At 43.0% G+C, this 21,752-nt stretch overlaps 1 protein-coding gene across 3 annotated transcripts in view; it reads right to left on the reverse strand.

Annotated features, from left to right (window-relative positions):
- Positions 1–18,759, reverse strand: part of vamp4 (vesicle-associated membrane protein 4) — a 28,024-nt gene extending 9,265 nt beyond the window's left edge. The window contains exons 1-6 of one of the 3 annotated variants that reach the window (XM_029750923.1): positions 18,446–18,759; positions 16,956–17,121; positions 14,843–14,947; positions 14,069–14,115; positions 13,887–13,937; positions 2,220–2,320 (exon numbers count right to left, since the gene is read on the reverse strand). In XM_029750923.1, the coding sequence (XP_029606783.1) occupies positions 2,220–2,320; positions 13,887–13,937; positions 14,069–14,115; positions 14,843–14,947; positions 16,956–16,958 (307 nt within the window). In that variant the 5' untranslated portion in view covers positions 16,959–17,121; positions 18,446–18,759. The other 2 variants (XM_029750924.1, XM_029750925.1) reach the window with 2 other exon arrangements.
- Positions 18,760–21,752: the final 2,993 nt, after the last annotated feature.

Here is a 21,752-nt window from a genome sequence, read left to right on the forward strand (position 1 = left end):
TCTGCTACTTTCTTAGGCTATACAAGTGCTATCTCTTGCTAAAACAATTGTTTACACCTATGCAGTACCTTTAGCAATAATAATAATAATAATCAACCTCTACTTTAGTAAATAAAACAATTATGACAGGTGAGTTGTAATAAAAACGAGTGGTGTCCACTGATTAAATGCAGTCTTTCTGCATTGTTAAGAGGGAAAACCCAGACATTCACCAAGTTTGATGAATGACAGGTTGTTTCTTCATGCAAAATAGGCTACTTTATTTTAGGGGTTTGTTGAAGGCGGGTCATTTTTTACCCTTAGGACAAGGGGAGTATACAGAATGTTAAGACTACACAAGGGTTAAGGTCTTACTTACATTGGCTACGGAGAGCGTGATCACACAGTTGTCCCGGACCAACTGGTGCTCTTATGTATACTTCAATGTTGCTTGCCTCGAAGCGCGCATAGAAGTCACTTTGCTTGTCTGGTAGGCTCGTGTCCTTGGGTAGCTCACGGCTGGGCTTCCCTTTGTAGTCCGTGATAGTTTGCAAGCCCTGCCACATCCAATGAGCGTCAGAAGCGATGTAGTAGGATTCAATCTTAGTCCTGTGTTGATGCTTTGCCTATTTGATGGTTCGTCGGAGGGCATAGTAGGATTTCTTATAAGCGTCCGAGTTAGTGTCCCGCTCCTTAAAATTGCCAGCTCTACCATTTAGCTCAGTGCGGATGTTGCCTGTAATCCATGGCTTCTGGTTGGGGTATGTACGTACGGTCACTGTGGGGACGAGTCATCAGTGCACTTACTGATGAAGCTGGTGAATGATGTGGTATACTCCTCAATGCCATCGGATGAATCCCAGAACATATTCCAGTCTGTGCTAGCAAAACAATCCTGTAATTTAGCATCTGTGTCATCTGACCACTTCTGCTTTAGTTTTTGCTTGTAAGTTGGAATCAGAAAGGTATAATTATGGTCAGATTTGCCAAATGGAGGGCGAGGGAGAGCTTTGTATGCATCTCTGTGTTTGGAGTAGAGGTGGTCTAGAGTTTTTTTTCTCCTCTTGTTGCCTGTGACATGCCGGTAGAAATGAGGTAAAACAAATTGAAGTTTTCCTGCTCAGTATTGTTCCGTTCCTCCAAACGTCAAAATTTCAAAGTTGCTCAAAATGTTATTTTTTTTTGTATTTTTGACACCCCAGGTTGACTCCTCCTGCTCAGTTCGCGAAACGTCAAATTTAGAAGGTTAAGGATTAAGGTTTGGGATAGGATTAAACCCCCCCAAAAAAAGACTAGCGTCCATCACTGTGATCAAACATACAACCTTCTGATCCAGAGTCTTCAACACTAACAAAACCCAAGCCAACTTGATGCTAATAGCGCTCACTGTTGCTCCTAGTGGCCGGTTTTGAAGGCATTTCCCAACGTCCTGGAAATTAGCGATCTGCCAGGGCACATCCTCTAACACCTCCTTAATGCCCCAGCTGAAAAACGTCCTTACTAAAGACAGCTCTAATCATAATCACTACAGCACAGACTAGACTCCCTTTACTTCCTTTATAGTTGCCACACCTGCCCGTTTAAACCCTGCATCTGGTGTGTGTTCTGCATGTCATCGCCACATTTGGCTCCGATCCATGATAACCAGAGAAGAGCAGTCAGGAGTGAGAGTTAGCCTTGTCTTATTCCCAACCTGGAGTCACTGAGTAGAATTCCCAGTGGGATATGAGCGCCTGTAGAGGGTGACTAATGGACCAGTCAGAATTCCAGGTCATCTCCAACAGGAATGGTTTCTTCCTTGTACAAACTTCCAGCTGGGCACACTGAGGAAATTCCCTTTCCCTTCCTATCTGACCTGTTTATGTAAGATAGGAGTCTAGAGTGTTTTTATAATAGTCTCTAGAGATGGTGGTGTGTCAGAGTAAGTAAGTAGCCTATGTCCTGTTTCTGTAGCTTGAGGAAATTTGATGTACAAGTACACCGCCAGGATGCAAGTCTATCGCAGGGCTTTAACACCAATCTATCTCCTAATGCTGAATGCCAAGCAGAGATGCATTGGGTCCCATTTCTACTCCCAATTTTTATTTATTTAACTAGGCAAGTAAGTTAAGAACAAATTCTTATTTACAATGACGTCCTAGGAACAGCCCAACCTTCCAATCTCAGGGCAGACACTAACCACATGGCCACTTAGTTCTGCAGATATTAATATATAGATCTGAAAATGACTTGAGTCTCACCTGACTTGTCCTGCAGGTCCTCCAGTCTCTCTCCCCTGTCGATCACCTTGGAGATGTTCTCCTGCATCACATCGATGACCTCATCAACCTGCGACTGAACTCTGAGGGAAGGGAGAGAATGTGAACTCTGTTGAAGGTGGGGCAGTTCGTTGGCTGGTACTGCTGTTCTTACTGATACATTCACAAGCCCACACACAGAGCTTTTTTCAACTTAGTGCACACACACACCCTATTCTCTGGACTGATACATGGTATCCAGCAGAGCAGGCAAGGACTAGTCAGATTTTTTGTTTGTCCTGAGTTTCCTGCCCAGGTAATCTCTCCATCACACCTGGCTGTAGTCCTAACGTCCTCACCTGGCTGCCAACACCTGTCTTTCCCCCCCCCCCCCCCCCCCCCACACACACACACACACACACACACCTGGTCCTGGACCACACCCCTCACCTGGGCCCAACTGAGCCTGGCATGGCATGCCCTGACACAAACAACTGGCACAGACAGGAGGAGAAAGAAGAGAGGGAGGAGAGAGGGAGAGAGAAAGAGGGTATATGTTGCTGTGCAGAGGAATGAAGTCACGTATTCTTCTATGCCAGTGATCGGAACCAAGTGGCTCTGAAAACATGTCTACTCTAATAAAAACCTTTCTCTGCTCTCTTTTGGAAAAGTGAAAATCAAAAACCAGGTGGATGATTATTCAAGATCCTTACATCACATATTAGACAATGTTACGTAATACCAAGACAGTCTGTGGGCTGGGCTCTTTTTCTGAACTCTGCCACTGCTAGGGTATATGGGGAGCACGCACACGCACAGACTCCATTGCCATATTACAAGATCATTTGATGTACAATGTGTTAAATGATTTAATTGGGTAGAGTAACACGTTTCCTCAAGGAAATGTACTGTGTTTAAATAAACTCAGCAAAAATAGAAATGTCCTCTCACTGTCAACTGCATTTATTTTCAGCAAAAGGCGGGGGGTCAAAATCAAAAGTAACAGTCAGTATCTGGTGTGGCCACCAGCTGCATTAAGTACTCATGGACTGCACCAGATTTGCCAGTTCTAGCTGTGAGATGTTACCCCACTCTTCCACCAAGGCACCTGCAAGTTCCCAGACATTTCTGGGGGGAATGGCCCTGGCCCTCACCCTCCGATCCAACAGGTCCCAGATGTGCTCAATGGGATTGAGATCCGGGCTCGTCGCTGGCCATGGCAGAACACTGACATTCCTGTCTTGCAGGAAATCACACACAGAACGAGCAGTATGGCTGGTGGCATTGTCATGCTGGAGGGTCATGTCAGGATGAGCCTGCAGGAAGGGTACCACATGAGGGAGGAGGATGTCTTCCCTGTAACGCACAGCGTTGAGATTGTATGATGATGTTGTGACACACCGCCCCAGACCACGACGGACCCTCCACCTCCAAATTGATCCCGCTCCAGAGTACAGGCCTCGGTGTAACGCTCATTCCTTTGACGAATCCGACCATCACCCCATGTGAGACAAAACCAAGACTCGTCAGTGAAGAGCACTTTTTGTCAGTCCTGTCTGGTCCATCAACGGTAGGTTTGTGCCCATAGGCAACATTGTTGCAGGTGATGTCTGGTGAGGACCTGCCTTACAACAGGCCTACAAGCCCTCAGTCCAGCCTCTCTCAGCCTATTGCGGACAGTCTGAGCACTGATGGAGGGATTGTGCGTCCCTGGTGTAACTCGAGCAGTTGTTGTTGCCATCCTGTACCTGTCCCGCAGGTGTGATGTTCGGATGTACTGATCCTGTGCAGGTGTTGTTACACATGGTCTGTCACTGCAAAGACGATCAGCTGTCTGTCCTGTCTCCCCGTGCGCTGTCTTAGGCGTCTCACAGTACGGACATTGCAATTTATTGCCCTGGCCACATCTGCAGTCCTCATGCCTCCTTGCAGCATGCCTAAGGCACGTTCACACAGATGAGCAGGGACCCTGGGCATCTTTCTTTTGGTGTTTTTCAGACTCAGTAAAGGCCTCTTTAGTGTCCTACGTTTTCATAACTGTGACCTTAATTGCCTACCGTCTGTAAGCTGTTAGTGTCTTAACGACCGTTCCAGAGGTGCATGTTCATGAATTGTTTATGGTTCATTGAACAAGCATGGGAAACAGTGTTTAAACCCTTTACAATGAAGATATGTGAAGTTATTTGGATTTTTATGAATTATCTTTGAAAGACACTGTCCTGAAAAAGGGAGGTTTCTTTTTTTCCTCAGTTTATGAGATGAAGGCAAGCAGTTCAACACAGGTATGTCACATTGTTCATCACTAGTGGTATAAAGCATTGGAATTGAATCATTTGTTTCAATGCAATTTCCCCCTGCTGCAAAAAAAACAAGTTTATTTGTTTCGTTTTTTGGGCTCTGGCTATACCAACAAAGGGATACTGTGAGATTCTGACAATTAAAATGTTACATTTTAGTAATTTAGCAGACGTTCTTATCCAGTGCGACTTACAGGAGCAATAAGGGTTAAGTGCCTTGCTCAAGGGCACATCAACAGATTTTTCACCTAGTCAGTGCAGGGATTCAAACCAGGGACCGTTGTGTTACTGGCCCAACACTCTTAACCACTATCTTACCTGCTGCTCTTAAGAGGTAGGTAGAATTAAGCCATTTTTCTACTTACCCGGTCCGATGAACTGGTGGATAACATTTTTGGGTAACTCCCTTCCCCCCCCCCCCCCAAAAGAGTGCCTTTTGCATCCCTTCAATATTTTAAGTAGAAATTGTGCACCAATATTGAATTTTAAAAGCCTGTTATTCCATTTAGTGCCATTTAATGTAGACCACATGGATAATTCAATCAGATTTTTATATGAATAAAGGCTTGCTAAAGTGCCAAAATGCATCAACCTTGTGTCATTTTAACCCACATAATCCCCAAATTTCTGCATGTTTCACCATCATTGTAAAGCCCTAGTTAATTTTGTAATTTCTGAAGACGATTACTTATTCATTGTAATTAGGGATTCATTTATGTCTGTCCCTCATTTTAAGGTCAACACTGTTATGTGAATTGAACTCTTGTTATAATATGGTGAAAATATTCCTTTTTAAATATATTATTTCAAAATAAACACTGAACATCTAATAGTCAAATCATAGAGTAAAAAAAGGTGAGCTGGTTCTACTCTTTTGGCCATTTTCTGGTGTTTTGTGGTGGAAAAACTGAACAAGTAGAGCATAATACATCAACACTGTTACACATAGACAGGCTAGAAATGTTTTAACAATTATGAATTTTTTTGTGACGCTTGCATTCAATTGTTGTGTGCTTGTTGCACACAACAAGCTTCCATTCCCCCTGTCGCAAGGGGATTTATGGCTTATTTAACTTCTTAGGGTCATGGGGGCACTATTGAGTAGCTTGGATGAATAAGGTGCCCATAGTAAACTGCCTAATACTCAGGCGGGCATCTGTATTTCCTGTTGTTGTTGTCTGAGCTCTGTACTCAGATTATTGCAAAGTGTGCTTTCGCTGTAATACCTTTTTGAAATCGGACAAAGTGTTTGGATTAAGGCGAAGTTTATCTGTAATTCTTTGAATAACAGTTTTTTATTTTATCAGCGTTTATGATGAGTATTTCTGTAAATTGATGTGCTCATTCACCTGAAGTTTTTGGAGGCAAAACATTTCTGAACATTACACGCCAATGTAAAATGTTTTTTTTGGATATAAATATGAACTTTATCGAGCAAAACATACATGTATTGTGTAACATGAAGTTCTATGAGTGCCATCTGATAAATCAAAGGTTAGTGCTTAATTTTAGCTATATTTCTGGTTTTTGTGACGCCTCTCCTTGCTTGGAAAATGGCTGTTTTTTTTGTGTAGGTGCTATCCTAACATAATCTAATATTTTGCTTTCGCCGTAAAGCCTTTTTGAAATCGGACAATGTGGTTGCATTAAGGAGAAGTGTATCTTTAAAATGGTGTAAAATAGTTTGAGAAATTTGAATTATGAGATTTTTCTTGTTTTGAATTTGGCGCTCTGCTATTTCACTGGCTGTTGGTGAGTGAGACGCTACCGTCCCACAGATCCCAGAGAGGTTAAGAAGAAATGTTAGTCAATGCTGTCACTTTATTTGGCATTTCCTAGTCTTTTTTACCTTCTTGAGATGGGAAAACACGTTTTTTTTGAGAGAATGTTAAAATTAGGTGAAATTAAACTTTTTTTGGACCAAGATACACTTCTCAAAATGCATCGACCCTTTTATGTCTCTGCGTGCAGTATGAAGGAAGTTAGCATTGGCTTGCGAAACCACCTAACTAGCGTTAGCGCAATGACTGGAAGTCTACAGGTACACTAGCGTATATTTATTGCCAGAATCCCGCAGTATCCCTTTAACTCCGAAGCATTAAAATAAATCCCATAGGCCTATTTCCTGTGGGATCATGGCACTTGCATTCTCTTTAAAAATGTAATGTTGTGATGGATAACATGGGTTCATGGTAAGCCTATTACAAAAACAGTATAGGAAGACTCCAGACTAACTTTTCCCCACTGCCACCACCAACATTTTCAGTGTGTGGCGCCAGCCCAAGATTGGGTCCGACCAAAATTGTCACGGTTTCACACAATAGAAGAAATTAGGAATAATGTAATTCACAGTGCTATTGAGATGGTTTGATTTAAGAACAACTTTTAGATTGGACGTGTTAAATGTATGCCTATCAGTGATTGGCTTGAATTTTGGCTTGACAATTAGGCATTGACTATAGCCTAATTTCACTGTCAAAATAGGGCTCCAGAATTGCAGATTTATTTTGCTAAAAGAGATTAATTTGCTGACATCTTTTTTCAAATCAAATCAAAGTTTGTCACATACACAGATAATCAGGTGCGGCATATCTAAAAGCTTATTAAACAGCATGATCATCACACAGGTTCACCATGTGCTGGGGACAATAAAAGGCCACTCTAAAATGTGCAGTTTTGTCAGACAACACAATACCACAGATGTCTCAAGTTGAGGGAGCGTGCAATTGGGATGCTGACTACAGGAATGTCCACCAGAGCTGTTGTCAGAGAATTGAATGTTCATTTCTCTACCATAAGCTGCCTCCAATGTTGTTTTAGAGAACGTCCATCCGTCCTCACAACCACAGACCACGTGTAACCACACCAGCCCATGACCTCCACATCCGGCTTCTTCACCTGCGGGATCATGCAATGTCTAAATCTGGCTTCTTAATGGCCTCAGCCAACTATAAAGCATTGGAAATTAATAATTTGCTTCGATGCAATTCCCGCTTGCTGCAAATAAAACATATGTTTATTTGTTTAGTTATTAAAAATAAAAAACAGAAATATGTTATTTACATAAGTATTCAGACCCTTTGCTATCAGACTCGAAATTGAGGTCAGGTGCATCCTGTTTCTATTGATCATCCTTGATTGGAGTTCACCTGTGGTAAATTCAATTGATTGGACATGATTTGGAAAGGCACACATCTGTCTATAAGGTGACAGTGCATGTCAGAGCAAAAACCTAGCCATGAGGTCGAAGGAATTGTCTGTAAAGCTCCGAGACTGGATTGTGTCTAGGCACAGATCTGGGGAAGGGTACCAAAAAAATGTCTGCAGCATTGAAGGCCCCCAAGAACACAGTGGCTTCCATCATTCTTAGATGGAAGAAGTTTGGTACCACCAAGACTCTTCCTAGAGCTGGCCGCCCATCCATACGACGCAATCGGGGAAGAAGGGCCTTGGTCAGGGAGGTGACCAAGAACCTGATGGTTTCTCTGACTAAGCTTCAGAGTTCCTCTGTGGAGATGGGAGAACCTACTAGGAGGACAACCATCTCTGCAGCACTCCACTAATCAGGCCTTTATGGTAGAATGGCCAGACGGAAGCCACTCCTCAGTAAAAGACATATGACAGCCCACTTGGAGTTTGCCAAGAGGCACCTAAAGGACTCTCAGACCATGAGAAACAAGATTCTGTGGTCTGATGAAAACAAGATTGAAATCTTTGGCCTGAATGCCAAGAGTCACGTCTGGAGGCAACCTGGCACCATCCCTACAGTGAAGAATGGTGGTGGCAGCATCATGCTGTGGGGATGTTTTTCAGCGGCAGGGACTGGGAGACTAGTCAGGATCGAGGGAAAGATGAATGGAGCAAAGTACTGAGAGATCCTTGATGAAAAGCTGCTCCAGAGCGCTCAGGAAGGTTCACCATCCAACAGGACAATGACCCAAAGAACACAGCCAAAACACAGGACTGGCTTCGGGACAAGTTTCTGAATGTCCTTGAGTTGCCCAGCCAGAGCTCGGACTTGAACCCGATCAAACATCTCTGGGTAGCTCTGAATATAGCCGTGCAGCGATACTCCTCATCCAACCTGACAATCTACAAATAGGAGAAAATCCCAAAATACAGGTTTGCCAAGCTAGTAGCGTCATACCCAAGAAGAATTGAGGCTGTAAACACTGCCAAAGGTGCTTCAACAAAAGTACTGAGTAAAGGGTCTGAATCCTTATGTAAATGTGATATTTAATTTTTATAGATTTTTTTATACATTTGTAAAAAATTATAAAAACCTGTTTTTGCTTTGTCATTGAGGTATTGTGTGTGGATTGATCAGGGAAAAAACTATTTAATACATTTTAGAATAAGGCTGTAACGTAACAAAATGAGAACATATAGCTAGCTACATCTATGGGCTTTTTCTGTCGTGTGTAATGTGCCTGTATCATACATGTATTGGATAAGGGGACAATCATTTGGGCTTGGGCTCATTAAATTTAATTAATAAATGTATTTAATATATGGTTCATCAGGCTCCAGGTAGCATCAGGTTTGAATTTTCATGCTGATCAAAGCTCTAATCAAATCCAGCCATATTTATATGCTTTATAATGCTTTCGAATGACACTTCTGGTTTTGGCGGGAAATACCGGGTTACCGGGGAGAAAAGTGATTTATTTAAAAAAAAATATTAAACCCTAGTCCTGCATGTCTGCTGTGCACACCAAACATCCATATTGGGAGTGTAAATTCCACATCTGCAGTGTGGGTTGACTAATCTACCAGCTCATGTTTGTTGGTGTTATTATTTTTCTATATTTTTCTCTCTGCAATGTTGGGAAGGGCCTGTAAGTAAGCTTTTGACTGTTAGTCCTACACCTGTTGTTTACGAAACATGTAACAAATAATTGATTTGAGTCTTATAGTATTGCTTTTGGGCAGTATTGATCCATTATGACATCACAACTATATAAACATGTGAGCCCATAGAATTAGAACATCATGTGTGAACCAGCCATGATGTCACAACTGATCAATACATTCCAAAAACATTCCATTTGAACATTCTGGTGACTGACTACTGAACATAGAAGAAGAGCATCAAGAAGACAATCTAGCAGATTCCTCCTGAGTTATTACAGTAGATCATAAAATATAGAACGTGCTACTAGACAAAAACTTGAGGTTGTGGAACAAGGTGCCTAAGATGCCGCTGTCAATCTCTTTGATGCTGAGGAGATTCCTGCAGCTGCTACAGGAAGATAATGCTAAAACAGGCAACCTTGGTGCTGCCAGTACAAACTCCTGTCAGCCTGCCACCGAGAGGTTTCCTAAGCTCAACCAAAAGGTTCATCACACCTTGCATCCTTCCTCTAGAATCCCAGTACTGGAGTTGACTGAAGAAAGAAAGAGTGCTCTGCAATGACTTGCCAGTTTGAAGGCTGTGAAACAAATTAAGAATGAGGAAAAGAAGCCACATCCCCCTTCTAGAATCCCAGTACTGCAGAAGAAAAGTGCCATCTGCAATGGGAAGAGTCAATGTAGCAGAGAGGGAAGGCTACTTTTCCTCACATCTGGAAGCCACTGCGACCTATCCAGACCAAGAGGGAGCAAATCTGCATGGTGAAAGACATCTACCTCTATAGCGCCAAGCCATTGGAAGGCAGTCCATGGAGCCAAATTGGTGGCCAAGTGTGCCAAACAATGATGCCAAAAAGGAGCTATTCCGGACTGTCAGATCAGAGGACAAGTCACGAAGAAACAAATTCAGTTTAACTCAGACCCTAAATGTACAGGATCTACCGCCATGCCCCAATGAGATGGTATGGGATCTCTTCTACCTGGAGGCTGACCAGTTGACGAAATATCTGAAGCCCAAGTTGATCAGTGTCAGCCAGGAATGGAAGCTGATGATGAGTGAGGCCAAGATGGATGCCCAGACTTTGGAGGAGAAGAAAGCAAAGGAACAGTTCAAGATGAAGGTGGAGAAGTACATCCAGGAGATCTGCCAAATTAATGTGGATTCTGACCTATGGGAGATAAGAGATAACGAAGAGGAGGAAAAAACGAAGAGGGCAGCATGGAGAGTAAGCCAAAGCAGATGTGAGATAAAAAAATAAATATATACAGTAGCAGTCAAACGTTTGGCCACACCAACTCATTCCAGGGTTTTTATTTTTACTATTTTCTACATTGTACAGTCGTGGCCAAATATTAATTTTCAAAGTCTGCTGCCTCAGGTTGTATGATGGCAATTTGCATATACTCCAGAATGTTATGAAGAGTGATCAGATGAATTGCAATTAATTGCAAAGTCCCTCTTTGCCATGCAAATGAACTGAATCCCCAAAAAACATTTCCACTGCATTTCAGCCCTGCCCCAAATGGACCAGCTGACATCATGTCAGTGATTCTCTCGTTAACACAGGTGTGAGTGTTGACGAGGACAAGGCTGGAGATCACTCTGTCATGCTGATTGAGTTCGAATAACAGACTGGAAGCTTCAAAAGGAGGGTGGTGCTTGGAATCATTGTTCTTCCTCTGTCAATCATGGTTACCTGCAAGGAAACACGTGCCGTCATCATTGCTTTGCACAAAAAGGGCTTCACAGGCAAGGATATTGCTGCCAGTAAGATTGCACCTAAATCAACCATTTATCAGATCATCAAGAACTTTAAGGAGAGCGGTTCAATTGTTGTGAAGAATGCTTCAGGGTGCCCAAGGAAGTCCAGCAAGCGCCAGGACTGTCTCCTAAAGTTGATTCAGCTGCGGGATCGGGGCACCACCAGTACAGAGCTTGCTCAGGAATGGCAGCAGGCAGGTGTGAGTGCATCTGCATGCACAGTGAGGCAAAGACTTTTGGAGGATGGCCTGGTGTCAAGAAGGACAGCAAAGAAGCCACTTCTCTCTAGGAAAAACATCAGGGACAGACTGATATTCTGCAAAAGTTACAGGGATTGGACTGCTGAGGACTGGGGTAAAGTCATTTTATCTGATGAATCCCCTTTCCGATTGTTTGGAGCATCCGGAAAAAAGCTTGTCCAGAGAAGACAGGGTGAGCGCTACCATCAGTCCTGTATCATGCCAACAGTAAAGCATCCTGAGACCATTCATGTGTGGGGTTGTTTCTCAGCCAAGGGAGTGGGCTCACTCACAATTTTGCCTAAGAACACAGCCATGAATAAAGAATGGTACCAACACATCCTCCGAGAGCAACTTCTCCCAATCATCCAGGAACAGTTTGGTGACGAACAATGCCTTTTCCAGCATGATGGAGCACCTTGCCATAAGGCAAAAGTGATAACTAAGTGGCTCGGGGAACAAAACATCGATATTTTGGGTCCATGGCCAGGAAACTCCCCAGACCTTAATCCCATTGAGAACTTGTGGTCAATCCTCAAAAGGCGGGTGGACAAACAAAAACCCACAAATTCTGAGAAACTCCAAGAATTGATTATGCAAGAATGGTCTGCCATCAGTCAGGATGTGGCTGATGGCAGCATGCCAGGGCGGATTGCAGAGGTCTTGAAAAAGATGGGTCAACACTGCAAATATTGACTCTTTGCATCAACTTCATGTAATTGTCAATAAAAGCCTTTGACACTTATGAAATGCTTGTAATTATACTTCAGTATTCCATAGTAACATCTGACAAAAATATCTAAAGACACTGAAGCAGCAAACTTTGTGAAAATTTATATTTATGTCATTCTCAAAACTTTTGGCCACGACTGTAGACTAATAGTGAAGACATCAAAAATATGAAATAACACATATGGAATTCGTTTAGAATTCAAGGCACACTTAACCAGCATGGCTACCACAGCATTCTGCAGTGATACACCATCTCATCTGGTTTGTGCTTAGTGGGACTATCATTTGTTTTTCAACAGGACAATGACCCAACACACCTCCAGGCTGTGGAAGGGCTATTTGACCAAGAAGGAGAGTGATGGTGCTGCATCAGATGACCTGGCTTCCACAATCGCCCGATCTCAACCAAACTGAGAGGATTTGGGATGAGTTGGACCGCAGAGTGAAGGAAAAACAGCCAACAAGTGCTCAGCATATGTGGGAACTCCTTTAAGACTGTTGGAAAAGCATTCCTCATGAAGATGGTTGAGAAAATGCCAAGAGTGTGCAAAGATGTCATCAAAGCAAAGGGTGGCTACTTTGAAGAACATCAAATATATTTTGATTTGTTTAACACTTTTTTGCTTAATACATGATTCCATATGTGTTATTTCATAGTTTTGATTTCTTCACTACTATTCTACAATGAGTAGGTGTGTCCAAACTTTTGACTGGTACTGTATATATATGTCAAATGTAAAGATAGGTGAACAAGGAGTGGGTCCAAGTCAAGAAGAGTGAACGAAGAGAATAAGAAAAACAGAGAGGTGAATTAGTCTATTGATGATATAATTCAGTGTTGTGATCATAAGTAGGCCTATTTTTTTCTTCAATTTAATGAAATGTAAAATGCCTTTAGAGTGCTCACTGCACAGTCTTGCCTGAGCTGTGCATACCTTTGCCCATCTTATAACGAGGAAGTCCACAATGGAAATAATTTGGTTGACTGTGATTTCTATCCTTGACCATTTTAATCTGTGTAGTGTTGTATTCATAAGGAAAACTCAATGTATTTTACATTTTCCTAACTAATAAACTAAATTAGGCTAACTCCTTCATTCAGGTGGAGACGAAACGTTGATTTGGGATGAGTGCTACCAACTTCAAGCTGAAGCCGTGTTAGCACTGCAGCCGGTGCATTGATCGCAGCCGGTGCACTGATCGCAGCCGGTGCACTGATCGCAGCCGCATGGAGAAACATAGCGAGTTCTGTGCCAAGCTGTCCTACAAGAGCTCCAGAAGAAGGTTCTTTGACTATACTAAGCACCGGCTCAAGGGCACCGACCTGACCGGATACATCAAATAATCTGCGATGCACCAAGGGACCTCTGTCTTTCTGGAAAATTACCGCTCAAAAAGACAGGCAGACAGACAGAGATAGACAGGACAGTGGAAGGGCTGTGATTGGAGAACAGACATGCAGTCGATGTGCTGTGGGTATCGGCGGTGACTACTAGACCAACCGCTAGACCACCTGCTGCCCAAAAGACAAGGTCTACCTTGGAATCAGAGAGGGTTACAGTAGACTAGGAGGCAGTGGTATTGTATCCAGAACATCAAAATCAACTGTGTTGAGCAGTTCCACAGAAACGCATGTAGTTCTTTTCAGTCAGATTTGTTAATGGTGCAGGAAATTCAATATTAAGAAAAAAGGGAATTACGTCTTTCATTCATCATTTCTAATATGACTCAAGCCCCCCCTCCTAAAGATACACACACATGCGCAGACACACACCAAACACACACTTACTGTCTGATTTTGTCATTTCCAGCTCCAAATCTGGGTCCAGTTGGTCCCCTCCTGAAAGACAAGCATACAGAAAATCTGTTGGCTTCAGATACACAGCCTTACAGCCCAATATTGGCTCTATTCGAATGCAGAAATAGGTAGTCATTTCAGACACAAACAATGTATGTGGGATTATTACTCACAGGAAGAAGTCCTCCTCTTCATCAGAGTCTTCCTCCAACAGGTTCCTCTGTGAGGGGGCAGAGGTCAGAGGTCACGGGTCAGACACATCTCTCCCATTAGGCCCCTCTCCCAGACCACTCCCAAACAGTCCTAGCAAAATCTTTGTTTGAGAAATTGCATTTCGCTAAGAAGCTATTTTGGTTTCTTTTTTTAAATAATTTTCATTGAAAATTGTTACCCAGAAATGATTTGATATGGAGATAAAAACAGGTGCTTTGGCCCTTTAATGACATAAATATATTTCTTGCTGCATATAAAGATACCACCAGATAACTGGGGGAATGTAACCCATATGATAAAGGCTTAAATCCTTTTTATCTGAGGAGTGTTTCAAACGCCCTTTCTGCCTCTCCACTACCCATGTTCCATCCTCGCCCTCTGACTGCGTGTCACTGCTCTGCTCTGTCCACTCCTGGATGTGGTCCCGGGAGCCAGGAGAGGACTGGGAGCTATTATCAGAGAAGAGGGGATGGAGAGGGGGGGGGGGTGTGTGTGTGTGTCTGTTTCTCTTTGATCTCAGCTGAAGACAATAACAATGCTGAGACAGAGTAGGAATGGGTCCTCTCTGAACCTCAGAGAAGGGTTGCCGTCTCCCTGCAATGTCCCTCTCGCAAACTCTCTCCCCCCCTCCTGTTTTTAATTCCGAGCTTAAATGAGTTTGCACTGGGGAAACAAATGTTTTTGTAAATAGAATAGAAACCATTGAACCTGACTCCCCCCCACCAGTGTCTCACCCTCTCGCTGCGTATGGATCCGGTGACCTCTTCATCGTTGAGGTGTCGTTTAAACTTGGGAGGCATGTTGGCGTCTTCAGGCTGCTCCTCCTGCTCTGGTTCCCTCTGTAGGACAGGAGAAGAAACACACCCGTTAGAGACCTCACACACACACACACACACACACACACACACACACACACACACACACACACACACAATACTGTCTGCTACAGTACAGCAGCAACCCTGGTCCTACTGGGGGGTGCAGGCTTTAGTTCCAGCCAGCAATAACACATCCAATAATCAACCATGAAAAGTAGAATCAGGTGTGCTGGGCTGGAAACAAAAGCCTGCAAACTGTTAGCGAGTCCTCCAGGTGACCACTGCTGCTACAGTCATCATACCAACCCCAGACAAATACCAAACATACACAGCAGTCACTCAACACCAGCTTCCTGTCCAGATGGTTATCACATTATAGATATGGTGTGGCATAGCTGACCTGCCTGCTTGAGTCTTTACACACTTCTGAGTCCAACACTACCTCTTATGTTCAGAATAATGATTGAGTCTGGTTCCTCTCAATGTTCCCTGAGTCTTTACGCCACTGCTAAATCTATAAACAGAGTATGCCAAACATTAGGAATGCTGGCCAATGTTGACTCCAATGCTTCCCACAGATGTGTCAAGTTGGCTGGATGTCACTTGGGTGGTGGACCATTCTTGATACACACACAATTGTTGAGCGTGAAAGTTCTTGACACAAACCGGTGCGCTTGGCACCTACTTCCATACACAGTTCAAAGGCACTTACATGTTTTGTCTTGCCCATTCAGCCTCTGAATGGCACACACAGACAATCCATCTCAATTTTCCCAAGGCTTAAAAATCCTTCTTTAACCTGTCTCCTCCCCTTCATCTACACTGATTGAAGTGGATTTAGCAAGTGACATCAATAAGGGGTCATAGCTTTCACCTGGTCAGTCTATGCCATGGAAAGAGCAGGTGTTCTTAATGTTTTGTACACAGGGTTTTTGGGAAACACTGGTCATGTTACGTCAAACAAATATTTAAGTGTAATAGCAGACAGAGCAGTCAAGAAAAGGAGTGGGGTTTGTGTGTGTGTGAGGCCTGCAGGCCTCACCATGTAAAGTGAGAGCAGAGAAGAACACTTCACCTAAATCTTCAAAACATATAGTACTCGTTTAGAGTTTTTAAAACAAGCATATTCAGTAACAGAACCATTCCAGTTTTAAAACCATTTTCCCTAACCCCTAGGTCTAGAGGGATTATGTCAGACTTGCCAGGATGTGATGTAGGAGAGTTAGGCCTACTTATGAGTGGGTGGTGCTGTTGGACAGATTTTTAAACACTAAATGTTCCACTTCAGTAGAGTAGCCTTAGTTGTTATTCAGAGGTGCTCCTCTCTCCTGCCTGTTCCCTGTTAAGGGGTGGTGCGTGGGAGCAGTTTTATTGGGGAGCAGGGTTTGATTTAAAACTTCTGGCTGGCTATGCTGTGGAACCAAGCTCACTCAGGGGAGGGCTCCTGTGTCTGTTCTCTACTGCCTGTACCTCTTCATTGAGTGTCTGACTCTCCTCCCTCCATCTCCTCCCTGGTTCCTCCTCTCCGCTCTCCTCCCTCCGTCTCCTCCCTGGTTCCTCCTCTCCGCTCTCCTCCCTAGGCCCCGTCTCTTTCTCTGAACCCCGGAGTAGAAAACATGTTGTTCCTCCAGCTAGCCTCAACCATTCCTGTTCCCAGATCAGTTGAGTACCTGGGTGTGCATCAGACCCAGCCCCAAGTTCATAAAACTCAACCCCTGCTTCTCAGTGGAACAAAGGCCTCCTGTGTAGGCTCTGAGTTATACAACCAAACATCAATGTTCCACTGAAACTGAAGTCAAATGCATTTAGGCGAGGAGAGAGAGTGCAAGGAAGAGTAAATACCTCCTTTTCCCACTCCAAACCCATCGCCTTTTCATACTTTCATGCTGCACATGAATTGGGGACAAAGATTTATTGAACTGAACTATGTCGAAACACATCCCACCTCTCCTGTCTTCACAGCTTCCACCCCAAGCCCTTCTCTCCTGCCCCAGCCCCTCCACCCAAGTTCCTCCAGTCCCTCTGGTACCATTGAATCCAGCTCAGACTCTGAAACTGTTGCTTTTCTCAGCGTCTCCTTCTGGCAGTGCAGTTGGAAAAGGGCCGTTCCGTGGCCAGGAGCGGAGTGGAACTTTCTGGTAAACAGAGAAGGAGATAGTGGCAGGGGACAGGGGACAGGGCTCTATCTCACGCAACTACAGAGAAAAGAGAGAGAGAGAGATGCACAAAAAGAAGAGAAAAGCCAAATCTAGCAGATCTGGGTTGCATATATGTAAGTATGCAGCTTTGAAATAAGCACTTTAAAGGCACAATCTGTAACGTCAAGTTGTGGTAAGACGTTTTGGTCATCCCAAAATCTATGAAGAAAAGAGGGATGGATGGGAAGATGGAGAGGGGAGTGTTTGTGTGTGTGTTTAATTGCACCCTTGAGTGTATGGACTTTGTCCCAATGCCACAGGGGACTGTGAAACTACAGATTGTGCATTTAAAAATCAAGTGAGGAAAAAGCAGTTATCAGCTGAGAAAGTGTAGCCTATTCATAGTATCTAAATGGTGGAAGGTCATCAGCTATAAGGGGAATGATGAAATGACAGAGAGCCTGTATCTGGTAAGGAAGTAAACAACCAGTTTAGGCAGCCATGATCAAAGGTTTATCTGAAGGAAGTAAAACTCTGATATTTCTGTTTCACATAGCCTAGTGTATGATACAGGAGTTGGTTAAAGCAGGTACAGACTAGCATTAATACATGCAAGACCTAGCTTGACGTTCCTATATCAGCTGTCCCTTGGACAACTAAGTCACGTGCATTTGTATTGACGAAATCATTACAACATTCTGGCTTGTAAGCTTTCCACGTTTAAGTGCTTTAGTTCAGTCTGTATACCAGAAAGCTGGTATGACCGTGACTTATTAGGCAATGCAAGGCCCTGCCCGGGGCATAGCTGAGCTGCAGTTTACCATGGTATTTGATGATCACAGTATTCAATGGATTAGCTAGCACTCGACATAAAATCCAGTTGACACACTGATACATCTCCTCTGATCTGATGACATAACCGGTAACATTAATCATTTGACACCAATTAATCCTTTGACATCAACAACACGGATTGTGTAACAATAGCCAGCTAACGTTCGTTAGCTACAGTAGCTATCCTCAGCTATTCGTCATCAAGAATAGAGTGAGCTATATCATCTTGCAGTCACGCCACACAGCCAGCTAAATCTGAAATATCGAGAAAGCCAGACAGTCATTGTCTTCTGTGAATGGAAAATGTACGTCAGCTAGCAGAGCTGGTTTAGCTAGCCAGTTCGTTAATAATTGTCTAGCTAACACAATCAGGACTAGCTATTTGAATTCAACAAATACAATGTCATTATTTTAGTTAAGAGTATAGTCTAGCTTGTGGCTAAAATGAATATGCAGACAGGCCGCTGGCGACGACGTTCATTTCATAGCCACAGAGAAAACGCACAGCTGTAATGTTAGCTAGCCAGCAAGCTAATGCTAACGTTACCTGCTGTTTTCGTTAAATCCACTCTCTCGCTCTTGACACAGACGACCAAACAAGCTTTGTTTATAAATACAGGATCACAATGTTCTGTTTAGCTTTCTAAACTAAATCAATGCATTTTCTTCCAGCTGAGGATGGTCGCTACAGAGATGCTCTCCAATCCTTCCTGCTTTCTCTGATCAGCTGGAGAATACTCTTAGCGCCTGCCCAGTCTCTCTCCCTGATTTGTGGCAGCGTCAATCTGAAGATTGGCACAATCAAGTAAATACAATTGGTGGAAGACTGAAATGCTGAAAATGAAAATAGAGAGAAATGGCTATGATTGGGAACCTCCATATGTGTAAGTGCTGCGGGGGTGACATGCCTTAGATGAGTTATTCAGTTCAACCAGCATTTTCAAGGGTATCTGTCTATTCCAGACCGACTACACTACTATAACAGCCCTGAAATAGTCTGTTCTGGTGTTTGTAAACATGGAAAATAATCAATGAAAGACTGAAGAGAATTTGTAGAATGGCACACCAGAGGCCCAGATGAGAGCAACAGATGACCCCGTGCCTGAGTGGAATGGAGATGGGTATGCTAGAGGAGGATGAGGAGAGGAGGAAGGAGGTTGGATGGTGAGAGGAAGATGTAGAGAGTGTGGTGAAGATGGTGAGAGATTCCTAAAGAGTAAAAGTAATATATGGCCATATATATACTTTGTTGTTTCTTGTATCTACTGTAGATGATACTTGCCATCTCGTTTTGAGATTAGATTGAGATGGTGTAGATTATTGTAGGTTTATAATTTGAGATGTACAAATGTTGAAAACGCAAAGAAACCTATCGAAGTATGAATGTTTATTTTTATACAATATAGATGTGGCTGCCCATAAATTGATGGAATCACATTGTATTTCTCAAATCAAATCTAACTTTATTTGTCACATACACATGGTTAGCAGATGCTTGTGCTTCTAGTTCCGACCATGCAGTAATATCTAACAAGTAATTTAACCTAACAATTTCACAACAACTACCTTATACACACAAGTGTAAAGGAATTAATAAGAATATGTACATAAAAATATATGAATGAGTGATGGCTGAACGGCATAGGCAAGATGCAGAAGATGGTATAGAGTACAGTATATACATATGAGATGAGTAATGTAGAGTATGTAAACATTATATAAAGTGGCATTGTTTAAAGTGGCTAGTGATACATTTATTACTATTTAATATTATTATTTATAAAACATGGTTTAGATTTTGTTGTTGTAAACAATGACTGTATATGGTATATAATCTCCCAAGTGGTGCAGCGGTCTAAGGCACTGCATCTCAGAGCAAGAGGCGTCACTACAGTCCCTGGATCGAATCCAGGCTGTATCACATCCGGCCGTGATTGGGAGTCCCATAGGGCGGCGCACAATTGGCCCAGCGTCGTCCGGGTTAGGACATGGCTGGGGTAGGCCGTTATTGTAAATAAGAATTTGTTCTTAACTGACTTGCCTAGTTAAATAAAGGTTACATTTAAATAAATAAAAATTATCCACTATTATTTTAGGCTAAATCCTCCAAGGATTTCCATTGGGAATTCCTTACGCTGTTGCCACCAGCAGGGGGCGAGAGAGCACAGCGTTTTGCGTCTACCCTCAACAACACACGTCTGTGACAACAACTTTAACCGTTTCTTCTCCTGTCTCTTTGTTCTCATAAACAGGTATGTGGTGTGGTGTACACAAGCACATTATCTATAGAACATGTTAGAGTTGAAATGGTTATCAGAGTGATACTTACCTTTTATGTTGAAATAGTAAAGTTTAAATATGAAAATTGATCGAGTGAAAACTGTTAGTGATCTTGACATATAGAGATGACTGGATTTGCAGATATACAAGGCTAGTCCATGGAATAACATAAGAAAAAATGGCACCAGATAATATTCTGGTTTGAATTTATTGATTTATAGCATCTCTGAGATAATATTGAGGTTTATTATCTACTCTGTTTACATGGTCTAGGCCCTGACATCTCCCCACCCAAGTGTTATATGTTACAGGGTTGTATTTTTAGAGAAAAACTATACGGAACGCTAAGCTAACACTAGCCTGTCAAGCCTATAGGGTTGCTATTAGCTTAGTAGCTACCGTTAGCTGGCTTACACCTCGATCACACCAACAGTGTCATTGCATTTTGGTACACCAGAGGTACGTTCATTTCCAATGGAACACTGAATTTTCTCTGTAGCATTTTGTTGCAGAGGCAGTTGCAGTGCGTTCTGTGTGGTGTATACGTTGGATTTATCGGACGTAAGCGTCAAACTGTATGCGTAGACGGCTTGACAGAAATGGTAGCAGATGGTGAAGGATTAACTTTTGTTGCACACATATCCAGATTATGCTGAGTACCATTTTGCGCAATGACACTGTCGGTGTGATCAAGGCATTACACCTTTTTTTCTCCAAATGCGGATTTAATCTTTAACTGGTGCAGGCTAATTCAATGCCTCACATACACAAATAATATACAGTGCACCCTCTGTTGAATTCTTTTTGTCTTGCCCACTCACTCTTCCTGTTAAAAGCGGAATGAGGGAGAGCTCTGTTTATTGTTTTGGAAATATTATTGTTTTAAAAGTGTTTTGAAAAGTTTCTTAGTAGCTAGCTAACTGTTGAGTTTGGATCCCGCGACGCAGTTGGCATCAGTTGCTGGGACTACTACTCTGTCCGGTGAGCCTGCCGACCAAGGCCAGATCTGAAGAGCTATTTGGCGTAGCAGCTAGCTAGCTGCCTATCAAGCTAGCAGGGTTTTCTTGAGGGCTTGAACGTAGCCCGCGACGTGGTTAGCCATTGTGGCTGGGACCGCGGATTGTGACTGTCTAGTTCCCTGTTGTTTGTTGTTTTCAATCTTCGCCATGACATGCCCTGTCTGGAGTAAAAGCGTAACCTACGTTGCTAGCTACCATGACAAAGACCAAAGCTGGCGGGAGTAGCGTTGAGGACAGTGGTGTCTCTATTGCAGGTAAAGGATATTTTAAATGAACAAAAAGAGTTCTACAAGCAGTAGTTACAACAACAAGAAAATAGCTTCAAGTGTTTTGTCCAAATACTGGTGGAGTCAACTAGTAAAAGAATGGAAGACCTGACCAGAGAGGTCCAGGACCTGAAGAACAGTTTGTAGTTCTCCCAGGGTCAGCTTGATTAGTTGAAACAGGAGAACGGCAAGATGACAGTAATCTGTAAGTCACTGAGAGAGGACATCAGATCTGTGGTTGAATCGATGATAACAATGAAGGAGAAATCAGATTAACTCGAGGGACAAT

Source organism: Salmo trutta, chromosome 4, assembly GCF_901001165.1.
Source record: "Salmo trutta chromosome 4, fSalTru1.1, whole genome shotgun sequence".
Taxonomy (NCBI): Eukaryota; Metazoa; Chordata; class Actinopteri; order Salmoniformes; family Salmonidae; genus Salmo; species Salmo trutta.